The sequence below is a fragment of the Miniopterus natalensis genome, chromosome 7 (assembly GCF_054644295.1).
Source record: "Miniopterus natalensis isolate mMinNat1 chromosome 7, mMinNat1.hap1, whole genome shotgun sequence".
NCBI classification, from domain to species: Eukaryota; Metazoa; Chordata; class Mammalia; order Chiroptera; family Miniopteridae; genus Miniopterus; species Miniopterus natalensis.
This window is the reverse complement of record NC_142087.1, coordinates 9,868,571-9,884,702: the sequence shown is the minus strand read 5'-3', so window position 1 is coordinate 9,884,702 and position 16,132 is coordinate 9,868,571. Positions and strand designations below refer to the sequence as shown.

The following is a 16,132-nucleotide window of genomic DNA, read 5'->3' as shown; positions in this document are numbered from 1 at the left end:
TGAGACTAGAATGTGAGGGTGACAATGAGATGAGCCTAGAGAGGTGTGCAGGGCTTTGCTGAAAATTAAACTGTCATGTAAAATAATGGAACAGAAACCGTGTTCCCCATTTTTAGTTATTATAAGACTTACCAACTAAGAATGATCAGGTAAGCTATGAGGCCTGTCTTATATTCCTCTAGGACAGGAAAAATAAACTCCTACTTAGAAGTTTAAAAAGGCTGGCAAAAAAACCCCCACCAAAATTATGATTACATACAAGGAGTCTTGTTTTCAGCGTACTGGTTGCATTAATAATGGATTGGGCTGTAGCTTTGAGGCCAACATTCCAACACTCTAGAATCTATGACCTCACAGTGGCCGAGAGAGCCCCTTCCCTTGGGGAAATGGAACCTCTGCCTGGGCAGATTACTCCAGGGAGTTGATGCCCAGGGTCAAGGCTAGAAGTCAGCAGCTGGCCCTGTGAGGTCTGCAGGAGCTCCAGGCCCCGTCCCCACACTAAGAATGACCCCCATGCTGGAGGCCTTGCTGTACTTGTCTATCCTCCTGCTTGTCTGTTTACTGCTCCTCTGTTACTGCATCTTTCGGAAGCAATAGGCTTGGGCTCCTGCAGGCTGAAACTGAGGCCTAAGAGAAGTCTTGACCAGTCCAGTCCCCTGGGGCTGCTCGTGGCCTGGGTCTTGGCTTGTTTTGAAGTCTCCAACAGCTCCAAGCCATCTCTGGATGCTCTGATAGACTGAAATGAGACAGAGGGTCACTCCACCAGGGTCAGCTCCCACCTAGGTCTCAGCACCGCCTTCTCCCTGAGTCCCCTAGCTGAGTCCTCTGACCCCCACCCCCCCCCACCCCCCACCACCACACCACACACAGCCTCTCTAGTTTTGCTTCTGGTTCATTGAAGGCCACTGGCTCTGTAGAAGGAATCAATGTGGGCTCAGTAGTAGTATAGATGACTCAGGCCTCTGCCATGTGGACAGGCATGAGATGTGGTGGCCCTCCCCCTTCAAAAAGTGGCAGAACTGTGTCCTGGAGAATGGAGTACTAGATACAGACCAATAACCTCAGCAGTGAGATTGGACTCTCCTTCTACCCATGATCAACGACCCTTGAAAACAACCTTCTTGACTAATGAATCTGGGTAATTAATTAACAATAACTTTGGACCTTCCTTGCTAACTAAATAACAGATATTTGCGGCTAATTACTTAAATTTTCCTGGCTTAAGACCTTGAGTTTCCACCCTGGCTGGGGGGCCAGTTGGTTGGAGAATCTTCCTGTATACCAAACGGTTGTGGGTTTGATCCCCAGTTGGGGTGTATATGGGAAGCAACCAATCAATGTTTCTTTCTCTAAAAATCGATTTTAAAAACCAAACAAACAAAAACCCATATCCTCAGGTGAGCATAAAAATTAAAAAAAGATTTAAAAAAAAAAAGACCTTGGATTTTCCTAGCCAAGGCCATTAGACATCCCTGGCTATTTTTCTGGGACTTCCAGGATAAAAATAGGAGATGGCTTCTGTGATTTTACCACTATGTAAAATATTGGCTGATAGCATACAATGTATATTCTATCTCTAGAATTCTAAGAATTTTTTAAAGTTATGAATGGATATTAGTTTTTATAAAATGATGATAATGATAACTAAAATTGATTAAACTAGCTTACTATAAAAAAAATAACTATTAAAAAAACTTATGGTATATTTTAATGTATTATTTTACCATTTAAAAATTTTAAAATACGCATAATGTACCATCTTGACCATTTTAAATATTCAGTTCAGTAATCAAGCACATTCACATTGTCGCACAACCATCACCACCATCGATCTCCAGTACTCTGTTCACCTTACAGAACTGAAACCCTATACCCATCAAGCAAAGACAGATGTGGTCCCTGACTTTGCTGGTTGTAGCCTAGTGGGGGTAATAAACAAATGAGCCAGAAAATGTAATTAAAAATCATGACACGTGCTAAAAAAAACAGGCACTGAAGTAATCAATGCAATAAGAGCAGAAACTAAAATGGAATAGAATGAGTAGAACTATACTCAGAGCAACACAGGCAAACAACTGTAGGGAGCATAGTATAGTCAGAGCAAAGAGTAAAAGGTTCAAGAACAATATATTTGATTTTTGCCCATAACACTTAAAATTTAGGTAAAATAAACACATTTCTAGAACCTTATTTAACCTTAAGGAAAAATAGAAAAGGTGACTCATAACACCTGTAAAAATTGAGTTGGTAGTTAACGATCTCCCAATAAAGAAATATCATACCCAGGTGTGTTTATAGGTAAGTTCTACAAAATATTTTAGTCGTATACGGTCTCCCAGATAATAGAAAAAAAGGGGAACAGTTCTTGGTTCATAGAACAACCATGATCCACAAATTAGACAAGGTCAATAAAAGAAAATTACTGGCCAAGTCACTTGTGAATGTAGACGTAAACATCCTTAAAAATATTGGCAAGAATTCTGTATGCAAGAAACACAGTGAATGTAAAGTCAGAAGTCCATACAAAATAGGGGAAGATGTCCTGGGTTTACTCTGAAGCACATCTCCATCCATCATCCAAAACTGAGAGCAGGCAGGACTGCCATATATGGTTGTGCAGGTTGTGTGCTGGCCAACTCATAGTCTCTGGTTGAGAAGCAGATGTTGGGGATGCTTGGCTGAATATCATAAACACTTGATGTTTTCCTAGCATGCCTTCTCTGGAATAACAGAGTGACCCTAAGTTCTACCATCCTAAAGGGGTTTTTAAAAATCCCATTCTAATTCTTTTTTTTTTTTAAATCCTCACTAGAGAATATTTTTTCCATTGCTTTTCAGAGAGTGGAAGGGAGAGAGAGAGAGAGAGAGAGAGATCAATGTGAGAGAGACACATCGATTGGTTGCCTCCCACAAGCTCCCCAGGGCCAGGGATCAAGCATGCAACCGAGGTACGTGCCCTTGGCTGGAATCGAACCTGGGAACCTTCAGTCTGCAGGCTGACGCTCTAACCGCTGAGCCAAACAGGCCAGGGCCCATTCTAATTCTTAAATAGTGGGTCCTTCTAATAAGACCCTTGTGAATATCTCTGAAGGGCAACATTTGGGGGGATTTCCTCCCCAAGCTTCATCTGGTCAAGTAGAAGATAAGTGAACCTGTGCTGGTGAAACTTCTGCAAGTTCATTAGAACAAGAGAAAGGCTTTCAAGTAGGAGGCTTTCTAAGAAATGCACCCCTTAACCTTTGGCACTCGAGCTCTCAATTCTCAAAGTTACTCTTCAGGCTAAAGAACCACTTCCACCCTTTCTGTAGCTGTGGGAGGAGTCACCCATCTCCAAAGTCTCTCATCTCATCAATGGGTTGGGAGCTGTTGAGCAGTCACAGGTCCCTCTCTGTGGTTTGCCAGTGTTTGGAATGCTTGGCCAAGGCCTGTCTCCTTCCTGCATGACTTCACTGGGCAGGCCTTACCCAGGAAGGCAGTGGGTGGAGAGCCTGCAATAGCAGCGGAAAGAAGGAGGAGCCTGAAGGTCATCAAATCTGGGCTGGGTCTTCCATCCACCTGTCACCATTGACCAAAGTTGCTTCCACCTGAAATTTGCCAATATATATATATATATATATTTAAAATATATCTTTATTGATTTCAGAGAGAGGAAAGGAGAGGGAGAGAGAGATAGAAACATCAATGATGAGAGAGTCATTGATCAGCTGCCTCCTGCACGTCCCCCACTGGGGATCGAGCCCGCAACCCAGGCATGTGCCCTGACCGGGAATCGAACCCTGATTGCCTAGATCCCAGGTTGACGCTCAACCCCTGAGCCACGCCCGGCCAGGCCCAATATAGTTTTGAATGTTTACATCTACTTTCACAAGTGACTTGGCCAGTAATTTTCTTTTATTGACCATGTCTAATTTGCGGATCATGGTTGTTATGTGAACCAAGAACTGTTCCCTTTTTTTTCTATTATCTGGGAGACCATATACGACTAAAATATTTTGTAGAACTTACCTATAAAGACACCTGGGTATGATGTTTTCTTTATTGGGAGATCATTAACTACCAACTCAGTTTTTACAAGTGTTATAAGATGAGCTTTTCTGTTTTTCCTTAAGGTAATTTTGTTAAATATGTTCTAGAAATGTGTTTATTTTACCTAAATTTTAAGTGTTATGGGCAAAAATCAAATATATTGTTCTTGAACCTTTTACTCTTTGCTCTGACTATACTATGCTCCCTACAGTTGTTTGCCTGTGTTGCTCTGAGTATGGTTCTACTCATTTTATTCCATTTTAGTTTCTGCTTTTATTTCATTGACTTTACATATTTTTTTTTTTTTGAGAACTTGTCATGATTTTTAATTATTACATTTTCTGGCTCATTTGTTTATTATCCCCACTAGACTACAACCAACAAAGTCAGGGGACCACATCTATCTTCTTTATTTCCAATGCTTGGCTCAGTCCCTGATGATATGAAGCAGCTGCTCAATGGATTTTCTGGATGGACGGGAGTCTAGGTGAAGAGAGGATGAGAGCATGGATGGATGGGTGGAGGGAGGGGGGCAGGGAGGGAGGGAGGGGTGGGTGGCTGGCTGGGTGGGTGGAGGGAGGGAGGGAGGGAGGAATGGAAGGAGGGAGGGATGGAGGGATGGAGGGATGGATGATGGATGGATGGGTGGATGGAGGGATGGAGGGATGGATGGAGGGATGGATGGGTGGGTGGGGGGATGGATGGGTGAGGAAGCTGGTGCTCCGTAAACGTTCTCTGGATAAATGGCTAGAGGGAGGAGGGGAAGAATGGAGGGGGGAGAGGCGAAAGGGCCGGCAGGACGGTGGGAAGATGCAGGGACGCGCGGCTCGGGCGGGCCAGCTTTCCCCCTCCGTCCGCTAGGGGCACTAGGCCACGGCTCGGCGGGGGCCGCTCTGCGCCGCTCTGCGCTGCGGCCCGAGCCCCGCCGCCTTTCCGCCGGCGCCGGGCGGGGGGGGCGTGTCTAGCTCGCGGGGCCGTCGGGGTCGCCCAGGGCCGCCCCCGTCTTCTCGCGCCGCCCCTCTAACCCCGCCGCCGCGGGCCCTGTCGCCCCGGGTGAGTCGCTGCCCGGCCACGCTGCCTGGGGACCCCCGGCGGCCTCTGGGGCCGGCGTGCATCCACCTGCGCCCGACAGGAGGGGAAACTGAGGCCCGGAGCGCTGCTTCGGAGCGAGCGGGTGCGGGCGTCCGTCCCACCCGGCGGCCCGTGGGCCCGAAGTCCGCCGCGAGTCGTGCGGGGCGGTGGGTGACCCCCGGCTTGGGGGGCGTCTGGGCCCCCTGATGTTCCCTGCCCCCCACCACCTCCGACTCCCGGCACGTGAATCCCCCAAAGCCACTCGTCGGTTGCCTACAAAGTATCCTTCTGACCCCCAACTCGTTGTCCCTGGGGTAACACGGGGAAGTTTTACAGGCAGGTTGGCTGCGCTTTCAACTCCAGGGCGCGCCCAGGCCCCAGACGGGATCCCGCCCGCTGCCCCGCACTGACGCCCCTTCCCCTTTCCCCGCCGAGGCTTCGCGCCCCCGTGGCTCTGGGCGACGGGACCACTCTCCCCTGGGCGGCCTCGGGGCTCTGGGCGACGGGACCACTCTCCCCTGGGCGGCCTTAGGCTCTGGGCGACGGGACCACTCTCCCCTGGGCGGCCTTGGGCTCTGGGCGACGGGACCACTCTCCCCTGGGCGGCCTTGGGGCTCTGGGCGACGGGACCACTCTCCCCTGGGCGGCCTTAGGCTCTGGGCGACGGGACCACTCTCCCCCGGGCGGCCTTGGGGCTCTGGGCGACGGGACCACTCTCCCCTGGGCGGCCTGGGGCTCTGGGCGACGGGACCACTCTCCCCTGGGCGGCCTTGGGCTCTGGGCGACGGGACCACTCTCCCCTGGGCGGCCTTGGGCTCTGGGCGACGGGACCACTCTCCCCCGGGCGGCCTTGGGGCTCTGCAGCAGCCGCGCCCCTTCTCCCCAGGACCCCGATGACGCTGCCTGAGGCGCCCCGCCGTCAGAGGTGAGGCTGTCCCCTGGGTGAGTGCCGCTGCTCCCGAGCACCTTGACCCCGGGCTTGTGGTCTTTGCAGAGGGGGTGGCCCTGGGGCCCCTGGACTCTGGGAACTGCCTGGCCAGGCCCTGTGCAGGAGGAGGCTGGTGGTGTAGATGGGCCGGGTTTGAGGCCAGAAAGGTTCAGATCCTGGCCCAGCCCCTCCCTAGCGCTGTAACCTTGGGTAAGTTTCTCGCTTCTCCTGCCTTCCCTCTTCCTTCAGGCAGGGAAACTGCAGAGCTGTTGAGGGGACAGAGGCCTTGTCTTTTTCTTTATTTTTGAACCCACAGTGTCGGGCCTATAGTAGTAGGTCCTTACAACGTATTTGTGGGGTGAATGAAAAATTGGAGTAGTTTTACCAGAAGTTCCTGTGGACTTTCTGGTAAAGGGAGATACAATCCTTACGTGAAAGGTGAAGCATGGGCTGGGTCTCAAGGGCCTGTGTGCTGGTTGTGGAGCCACTAACTGGGCTGTTTCTCACCAAGGGCTGCCCTGCAGGAAGCCACGTCTGCCTCCCTTCTCTCCACTGGTCAGGTCCTTAGTTATGTAGGGTCCCTGCTGTGATGTAGTCTGGAAAGTGGCTTGACAGGAGATGAGGGCACTAATCATACGTGGTGGAAATTGTTGGTTTTCTTGTCTTTTTTCTTCTCTTTGCTGTGGTCTTGAGGTCAGTGTCTTGAGTCTTGCCTCTCCTTAGCTTCGGTGCATGGCAGGTACCCAGTGTTCAGCAGCTGTGGAACAAATGACTATCAGGAGTGAAGGGAAGGGGAGATGCATCCTTTTAAGGTGGCATGGCTCATCACATGTGGAGGATCGGCCAGCCTGGAGGAGGCGAGGGCGCTTCCTCTGTGTTCCCTCCTCTTGGAATTGTTATTCCTGTTGGCCAGTAGGCCCTTGGCATGAGATGGAGCCCAGCCCACCAGGGGAGGAGTTTCCTCATGGCCTGCAGTTATGTGCCAGGAACCAGAGCAGGAATGGAATCAGACAAGGCTGGTATAGATAGAAATCTGACCTTACCTTCACAGGCAACTGAGGTGCTCCTGTTCTGTCACCCTCTCCACCCACGCCGGGCGCTGCCTATCAGGTGCTGCACACTCCCAAACCTGTCCTGGATTCCACATCCTGTTCAAGATCCAGCTTCTGGAAGATGATTTGGAAACCCCTCTGTGCCAGATCTGTTGTCTCATGTGGAGTTGTAAACTTCTTTTCAGTTCATGAGACAATAGTGTGCCTTGTGGGTTAGTAAGGACAGCCCATATTTCTGAAGCTGCTAGCCTCTGTGCCAGATGCTTGGCATGTGCTTATCAGGACCTGTTGTGATCAGGTGACATCTAGGGTGCTCACCCAGGGCTGCTTGTTTATTTCAGAGGAGGCAGCTCGATGCAGAGGGGCCCTCGAGAAGTGTCTTCATCCTGTCAGGAAGTGCCTGGACCACGGTGCTCCCAAGGTGAGGTCTGTTTTCTGGAGATCTGGGGCCTTGCATGCTACAAGGTGCATGGAGGTTCTCTGGGTGTGGTATAGTCTGGAAGCAGATAGAGAAGAGGTAAGGTGGCTTTGTCCTGGCCCCCAGTTCTACCCTCTCTGGGACTGTTGAGAATGCTCAACTGACTGCTCCCGGCCTCTGACATTGGCCTTCCTTTTCTGCCCCTGCGTTCGGAAGTGATTGTGGACTGCCTGTGTCCTGCTCCTTGGTAGTGCAGGAAGAGGAAATGCGGAAGGGGCTGTCCTATGTTTGGAGAGTCAACATCCTCGCCTTCCACTTCTGGAGTTTTCCCACACCTTGGGCCTCCAGGGCCTTGGGGGCTGTCATGTGTGAATTGGTGTCATTGTTGGGGCTTCCACTTTTCTGCCCTACTGTTGGGAACCAGGCTATGTGTGCTGTGTAAGTTCACCTCAGTGCCCAGCATAGTTGCTGCCAGTCAGTCATATACACCCTTTTAAACGTGGCCTTGGCATCCTTTTCAGCCTATCACTGATGAACTACACATTACCGCATTGGCTACCCTGCTAGAGGCCATCCACCATCTCGTTAGAGTTAACTACTGTCAACATTTGTGGAATGTTTTCTATCTGGCAGCTACTGTGAGCAGGACAAGTAGGGTGCTCAATTGTGGTTTCTTGTCTGTTGCAGATGAGTCCACTGTGTGCAGAGGCGTCATGGGAGTTGTCATGTCAGAAACATTCTAGGCCCCAGTGTCCTTGAGGTAAAATGGCTGATCCATTTTCTGGAGTATTGGTCATCCAGTACAGTCATCGGTCGTGTGTATTCCCAGGGGCTTTGGGTGAAGGTGTAAGGGAGCGAGCAGAGAGGTGAGGTGAAAGTAGCATCCATGAGTCCCCAGATCTGCTCGCCACCCCAGCCCCAGCCAGACTAGATCACATCTGGCCCTTATGCCTTCAGCAGCTGCTGCAGACTGGTGCCTCCACAGCGCCTCTTGAATAATGAGCCTTCTCTGGCGTATCTGCCCACCCTCCCTGGAGCAGGAGCAGAAGCATGTCAGGGAAAATGGGTGGGTCTAGGCATGAGAGACCCATGTCCCTGGGCTTTAATCTCCTCCTGCTTCCTTCTCAGTCAGTGTCCTATTCAGACCCTTTTTAAAAATATATGTTTTTATTGATTTTTAGTGAGAGAAGAAGGGAGAGAGAGAAACATTGATGGGAGAGAAACATCAATCAGCTGCCTCCTGCACACCCCCTACTGGGGATCCAGCCCTGACCAAGAATCCATCCAGTGACTTCTTGGTACATGAGATGATGCTCAACCACTGGGCCACACCGGCTAGGCCAGAGCCTTATTTTCTTCATTTGAAAAACAAAGCTATGATAGAGGTGACTTTTGTGGTACTTAAGACCACATGATGCCTATCATATCTAAACCTAGTGTTTTCCCAATGTTTTTGCCCAAAGTGACTTCTCTTTGATTCCCCTTGGCAAGGAGGTTCTATGGGATTTTCACAATAAAGAATGGCCACTCCCGGGGTCCTGTGCTTGACTGGGTCATTTTTTGAGACAGCCTATTCCACAGGCCACTGGCACCCGCTTCTCTTCCTGGGTCTTTCTCTGCCCTTGTACGCACCTGCAGTCAAAAGTGATCACGGGCTGTTGGTGCCCTGGTCATGCACAATGCAGGGAGAGGAATTGTTGAAAGCAGTTTCCCGTGTTTGGAGGGTGCACACCTATCCCTTTCAAATGCTGACGCTTTCACACACTCCTGCCTCTGAAGCCAATGCTTTCTGCTCTCGGGCATTGTGGACCACTGTGTGAGAGTCAATGGCAGGAGCCATTTTAGGTTGGCCTTTCTCAGCTTGGCCCCCTGTTGTTGGAGCCAGGCTATGTCTGTGTCAAGGTTTAGACACTTTAGGGTGTAAGGAGCAAGGATGAGTTATGCATAATGAATAAGTGCAGTGTTGGGTGGTATATAGTGACTGCGTAAAATTTTCAAAAGGAAGCAGCTCTTTGGAGGTGGTGGACCTGAGCAGGCCCTTGAAAGAGTGGTGTGTGATGGGCAATAGGAAGGTATTTAAGGAGAAGGGAACAACACACAAGGACAGTTTTGAGACTGGGGTGAGCATACGTACCTGGGAAGACCTGTGTAGGCAAGTAATGACAGTGTGTACACGTGGCTGCTGGGGTGGCCTTTGCTCCCAACACCATGTGGTGGGGCCTTAGTGTGAGGAGCCCCTACAGACAAGCTCTCTAGCTGTCTCTCTGCCAGTTACTACATCTGATCTATTGTCCTGAAGAGGCCTGTTTTTTCCAGACAGTGTTCATTTTGGCTCTTCTCTGGGAGCGTTGAGATTCCTTTTTGAGTTGAGTTTGGTGTGAAAAAGCAACTGGCAGCTCATTTGTGCTTTATTGGGGGCATTCTCCCTGATACCCCCTTGAAGAAAGATGAAATAACATTGGAGACCAAATACTTGTTGTGACCTCCTGCTCCGTGGCCTTCTCATCACTCTAGGGATGCTGCTCTCGATCTGGAGATTGTTGGAGGAAGTCCCAAGGGGATGGAAGCACCCTCAAGATGGTGACCTGGGTCACAGCTCCCCGGAGGGGCCGCCTCATGGTGAGTTTAAGCCAAGGGCCTGTGTTTCTGAGGTGGAAATTCTAGGCTGCCGGGCTCATTTGATTTTCTCCTTTAGGTTATTTTGGGGGTTGATCATGGACACTGGCGTAGCAGAGTGAGAATGATGCGGCCACGTGATGCATCGCAGACCTTCCTGCCCCATTACCTCAGCATGACATGTAAGGCTTTTCCCTCTGAGTGAGCTGGGCAGAGGGAAAGCCCTGGGCCTCTGGAGACTTGGAGACCTTCCGCTGGCTCTGCCTCTCCCCAGCAGGTGCTACAGAGCACTGTGGACCAGAACAGCTGGTTTCCCTCCGTCTGGGCCAGGCCATCCAGTGTCCTCCGTGCCCCCCTGACTACCGCTTGTGTAACTTTTTGGAACCGAAATGTCCTGTTGAAGTTTTCTGTGCTGTGCATCATTGTCCCTTGCCTACCTCAATAAACCCTGAAGCGCCCCTGCTGCTTGTTTTCTGTTTGTTCTTTTTTTCCTTATTTTAAATGGATACCTCCATGTGCCAGCGAGGCTGGGTATAGAGAAAGTGCGTCGCAGGGGTAGATCTTCCAGTTTTCAGGCCTTGAGATTTTCCGCTTAGCACGTTCCTGAGGCTTCACCTAGGGGCTAGGGGTTGAACAACCCTGAGTGCTTCTGGGGGGCTCGAGTTTAGGAGAAAAGAGAACTGTTAGCATTGCTGGCTGCAGGATGTTTGGGCCAGGGCTCCGGAAAAGAGGGTGACGGTGGTGTGGACACAGAGACAGTCGGGCTGAGGTCCCGAGGAATGCCGGGTGCTTCTAGCCCAGGGTGAAAGTATACCGGGGGGATTTAGGGAGATGGTTTTGAGCAGGGGTGGGAGTGGGGTGTGCAAGGAACAGCTGCCCTTGGGAGAGCTCTGAGGAAGTGGTAAGCAAAAGGCCAGGTGTCGGCTACTGTTACTCTTACCAGGAGGTAGACTTGGTAACACTAACCGCAGACATGCTAAGCATGCATGTGCTTCACCACCCTGTGGGTACGTGTTACTTTGTCCTCGTGTTTCAGGTAGGGTCCACACAGAGTGCCTCTCCCAAAGGCCGTGGAGGAAAGGAAGGAGTTGATTGTCTACTCCATCCATGGACATTGAAATCACCTTGACTGGGCTGAAGTGGAAACCAGGTGGTCAGGCCGGCCTTTGTGAATTCAGGACCTTGATGGCCTCTATCAGCGGGAAGCATTCTTGGGGTCTGGAGGGTCTCCTTGTCCCACCAGCTCGACAGTGGTCCTTATTTCTGCCCTGCCCCTCTCCTTCCTTCCTTCCCAGACCGTTTGCTCTCCTGACAATTCCGCTTATTCCAACTCCTGCATCAGTGCTCTGCCTGTCCACCCTCGCCATGCATCACTGCCCACAAGCACCATGGGCCCAGCCACTCTACTACTTCAGGTGCTGGGCGGGTTGTTCTTTCCCTGGCCTGCATGCATCTTCCTTTTCAGACGCTGGCCTGACTCAGTTTGGGTCACTTCCTTCAGGAAGCCTTCCCTGGCTAAACCTCCACCCAGACTGGATTTCCTGCCCTTCCTTTCATTCATACCAAGTCTCAGTTACGTGCAGGCACAATTCTAGGAACTGGTAAACAAAAGGAAAAGCAAATTCCTGTCTTCATGGTGCTTACATTTTGGAGAGAGACATACCATAAAGTATTAAAACGTCGAATATGCTAGAGAGGGCTAAGGAAAATAATAGTAAAGCAGGGAAATGGCAGGAAGTCTGGGGGCTGGCAGGAAGAGTGACAGTTTTAGCTGAATAGACAAGGAAGGCCTCCCCTGGGAGGTGTGATCTGAGTAAAGGGAGGGACTCTCACCTCTGGGTGTTCAGGGCAGCCTGTGCAGCCTTCATCACAGTTTGGACCTGGGATGGAGGGAGCTTGCCTCGGGAACTGGTGGTAGAGTAGGGGTGAGGAGACTCGAGGCCTCTGAGGCCGCGGCAGAGCTGCACCTGATTATGAACATCTGCCATATGGTGAGGGTGACAGCCCATCAAGTTGGGATTAGCTAGTTAGCCCAGGCTGTGCATGTCTTGAGGTCAGCTCTACAGCCCCCTTGCTCTCTCTCCCCCCATCCACAGCTCAGTGGGCTGGGGAAGCCCAGTTATCCAAGGGCAGGCCTAACCCATGACCTTGGTCTAGGCCAAGAGCAGTGATAACCAAGCCAGGCAGGTTTTCCTCTTGGAGAGTTGTGAGTATATCAAGAGCCTGAGTAACAGGTTGCAGAACAGACACAGAAAGAGACAGGAACTGAGTCCCTTTAGCAGCAAAGTCCAGCAGTGCAGTGTGTTGAGCTTCTGTTGCAGGTGAGAGAACCATTTCTAGAACCCTTACAGGGGGAGGATGGTACTTCAGTCTCCAAACCACGTTAGTACTCTACCAGCCCTGGCTATGAGCAGCACTCAGACTTGCCACGAGGCCTGGGGGTTCAACTTTTCTTGAATTTTATAAGGCGTGGCCACGTGACCAAAATTCCTGTCTTCCTTTTCTTTTTAAGAGACTTACATTCACCACAATTGTGCCATTACTAGAGGGAGCTTAATGAGTCTCTGCTCATAACAGCCTAAAGGGTGTTACCAGCATAGTTACTGACACATGCAAGGAGCTCAATCAGCCTTTAAGGATGAGGAATGAAGCCAGCCGTGGCCTTGATGGTGTGCACCAGGAATAGCTCCCCAAGGCCTCTCTGTCCCATGACTACAACTGCCATGTCACCAGGACACCTAACTCCACCAGCACTGGGAAGCAGCCTAGTGAAATCATTAAGAGCCTGTAGAATTCTGATGTCCCTTAACTGCTATGGAGCCTGGAGCAGGTTCTTTTTACCTCTTGAAACCTCAGCTTCTGGCTCTGTAATTTGGCCAGAATAGCACCTACCCCAAATAGTAAGGATTAAATAAAATGCCGCACATTAATTGCATAATGCAGTACCTGCCGCATACCGAGTGTTCAATAAATGTCATCTATTTATATTTGATGAGCATGTCTAGCTAGTTGATAGTTAAAAATGAAGAACAAATATATAATGTCATTATGACAGGCTCATCTGTTAATGTGACACCGTGAATACTTTTTGCTAATTTGCAGACATCCCGGTGGGGCTGGTGTTAGGCATTGCTACCATTGATTGAATTGTTATTAAATGCCGTGCACTGTAATAAGTAAACCTTTATATATAATTACTTTGTTTAATCTTCACAACAACCCAATGAAGTAGATTTAATTATCCTCTGTTTTATAAATGAGGAAACCAAGGCTCAGAGAAATGAAGGGACCTGTCTCACTTCTAATGAGTGACTCAGCTCGTTTTCCATTTCCTGGTGTATTAAGTGCTGAACAATGTTGCAGGCTGATTTCATAAATAGCATGAGTATACCAGGCTGTCAGATGCTTGTTTGTACTAGAAAACTGGAAATTGGGATATTTTACTATTCCCTCCATATGCTTCAAATCATTGCCTATTACACCCAGTCTTGCTAAGTTACTGTCTTCCCCATCTAAACTGACAGTCTTGAGGATTGAACTTGTGAACCTGACATGTACAGAGACAACAGGCCTGTTGCAGCCAACACCAAAATATCAAGTGTCTCTTATTATTGTTGTATCTGACGCAGGAGTCACCCTAAGTCTTCTGGACTTGAGGAAAACCTTCACAGGGTACTTCTGAGGTGGCCCAACAACCAAGATCAGGGCCGAGAAGAGTCATGATGCTATCAGAAAATTGGTGCCTGGGACCAGAGGCCCTGGTGAAGCAGGTGGGAGTTACATAGAAGAATCACACTAGGAGAACAGAGAGCAGGAAGAATGGAGGTTCATTTGTCCATTCCAAAAATGTTTGTCTGGCACTGTGCTGACAAGTACATAGATCATAGACTCTATTAATCCACATTCCAGGGAGTTAGGAACTGTCACTATGTGCTGGGTCTTGTTCTAAGCTGGGCATACAGCTCAACAAAGCTTTTTATGTTTTTAATGTGGCTGCACCCTTTAAAAAATATATATATCTTTATTGATTTCAGAGAGAGGAAGGGAGAGGGGGAGAGAGAGTTGAAACATCAATGATGAGAGAGTTGTCACTGATCGATCGGCTGCCTCCTGCACGCCCCCGGCTGGGGATCAAGCCTGCCCCCCGGCCATGTGCCCAGACCGGGAATTGAACTGCCATTGCCTGGATCCTAGGTCGATGCTCAACCGCTGAGCCATGCCCAGCCGGGCCCTGCACACTCTTTAGATGTCACCAGTTTTCCCACCTATGTCCATTTTTTGTGTGCCACAATCCAGAATATCACATTGCATTTGGTCACCATGTCTCCTTAATCTTCTCCAATCTGAAACAGTTTCAGTCTTTCCTTTTTTTCGTGACCTCCCTTTACTAGGGAGACTGTTGCCTGAAGAACTGAGGGCATTTTTCTTATCCAGATTGACTTTTCCATCTATGACACTGGCCCACCTAACTGGCCACAGAGATTCCAGTAAACAGGGAAGCTTGTTGAGCTCTCAGAATAAACATGATGTGACAGCCTTTGTTATTGGCATCCAGATAACAGTTAATTCTCAGTGGCTTCCCTTATTTCTTGGTCACTAAGTTTATTAAAAATAAAAGAGCAGGCATACGCCCTCCAGGTAGGAGAAGTATATGTGTGAACTGGAACTTTTGACTGCAGGAGATGTTTTGGGGCATGAATGGCCACTCCAGTGGGGGTCCTGCTGATAATTAAGACTGCCTGGAAAACAGTGGTCTCAACAATGGAGGAAGTGAGCTCAGGGGAGCTCAAGGGGGCTACAGCAGGACATCAGCCAAGGCAATCACAGTATATACAAGGCCTTGGGCAAATGTTTTTTCATGGCCCCTGTCTATATAAACAATTTGCTTAAAGGTGTATTACAAAATTCATGAGACCATGTGGAATACAGTGACTTATTGGTGGAGAGTTAGAATGATGGGTAGAGAAGAGGTACTGGGACTTCATTTATTGTCCTATCGTTGCACATGAAGATTCTGGGTAGTACCCAGGCACCATCTCCTGTTCAAGTCCAGAAATCATCTCTTCATTTTTCAAATTGTAAAATGTGCTGTTCTTGCTTAATTTCATATTTCCCACTGCAAAAAAAGGTATGCTGTTTGGAACCTGTTAGTACTGAATCAATATAGATCTTCTTAACTCTGCAGTTCCCTAACACATTTATATAATGCGGGGCATAGTGCTACTCACGATGCTGCATCATCCACGGGTGGTAGTCCCTCTATACTGGCTTCCAGTGGCTGAAAGATTTTTACTGTGCCTCATTGATGAGAACTATAAATACAAATCTTACCTAGAGTATGCAGGAAAATGTGAGTGATAATTTATTTTCTGGTCACATTAAATTTACCATTTCAAATATTGTTTCATAAACATAGACCAACATATCTTCCAGGCATATCTTGAACTCTTTAGGTCATAATCACTGCATTTCTAAATGGGATTGCTTTCGAGCTGACCACACTCCTGTCTTCCACACAGCACCAGCAGCGGGGAGCAGAGGGAAGGGGTGCATGAGCAGAATGAGAGTGATAGGAACAGTTCTGTTCATACAAGATACACCCATCCCTTGTCCTCGGTGCCTAAGATGGACAAGAATGCCACGTTACCACCTTGGGGATAAGAAAGTCCATTGGTGGGAAGAGGACATTGGCATTACTGAGCAACGTCTCAAAGGTCCTCGGAGGAAGGCAGGCATGGCTGCTCCTGCCAGGGGGTGAGGTGGCTGCCCGGGGGCTAGCTGGGGAAGGAGTACAGAGCACACAGAGGAAGGGATGCCTGCTGCCCTCTGCCACACCACCCTGCCAGAGTGGCACTGTGCAGCTCAAGTATCTGCAGTGCACTGTTGGTAGCTCAGAGTCTTAAACTCACCCTGCTTTCAGTGGGAATGAGGGTTGCCCAAATCAGCACGCCAACACCATTTGGGCTGTCCACTTTCACCCAAGCTGGTGGAAGAAATGCTGCACCAGCTAGCAAAAGTGAG

At 49.4% G+C, this 16,132-nt stretch overlaps 1 protein-coding gene and 2 non-coding genes across 3 annotated transcripts; all 3 read left to right on the top strand.

Moving 5' to 3' along the window:
• Positions 1 to 5,061: 5,061 nt before the first annotated feature.
• On the top strand, positions 5,062 to 10,592 carry LOC148092675 (uncharacterized). Its single transcript, XM_087818735.1, has 6 exons — positions 5,062 to 5,264; positions 5,984 to 6,022; positions 7,077 to 7,135; positions 7,419 to 7,498; positions 10,010 to 10,114; positions 10,191 to 10,592. The coding sequence occupies exons 2-6, from the start codon at positions 5,991 to 5,993 to the stop codon at positions 10,314 to 10,316; spliced, it is 402 nt and encodes a 133-aa protein (XP_087674861.1). The 5' UTR covers positions 5,062 to 5,264; positions 5,984 to 5,990; the 3' UTR covers positions 10,317 to 10,592.
• On the top strand, positions 7,697 to 7,829 carry LOC148092677 (small nucleolar RNA SNORA71). The gene has a single exon (XR_015714884.1). It is a non-coding gene; the product is annotated as a small nucleolar RNA SNORA71 (small nucleolar RNA).
• On the top strand, positions 9,126 to 9,259 carry LOC148092676 (small nucleolar RNA SNORA71). The gene has a single exon (XR_015714883.1). It is a non-coding gene; the product is annotated as a small nucleolar RNA SNORA71 (small nucleolar RNA).
• Positions 10,593 to 16,132: the final 5,540 nt, after the last annotated feature.

Bases quoted from the DNA above. Each gene is read 5' to 3' on its own strand.
- LOC148092675 (XM_087818735.1), top strand. From the start codon at position 5,991: ATGACGCTGCCTGAGGCGCCCCGCCGTCAGAG. The intron at 6,023-7,076 runs GTGAGGCTGTCC...TTACCTTCACAG, and splicing joins GAGGCGCCCCGCCGTCAGAG to GCAACTGAGGTGCTCCTGTT. The intron at 7,499-10,009 runs GTGAGGTCTGTT...TCATCACTCTAG, and splicing joins TGGACCACGGTGCTCCCAAG to GGATGCTGCTCTCGATCTGG.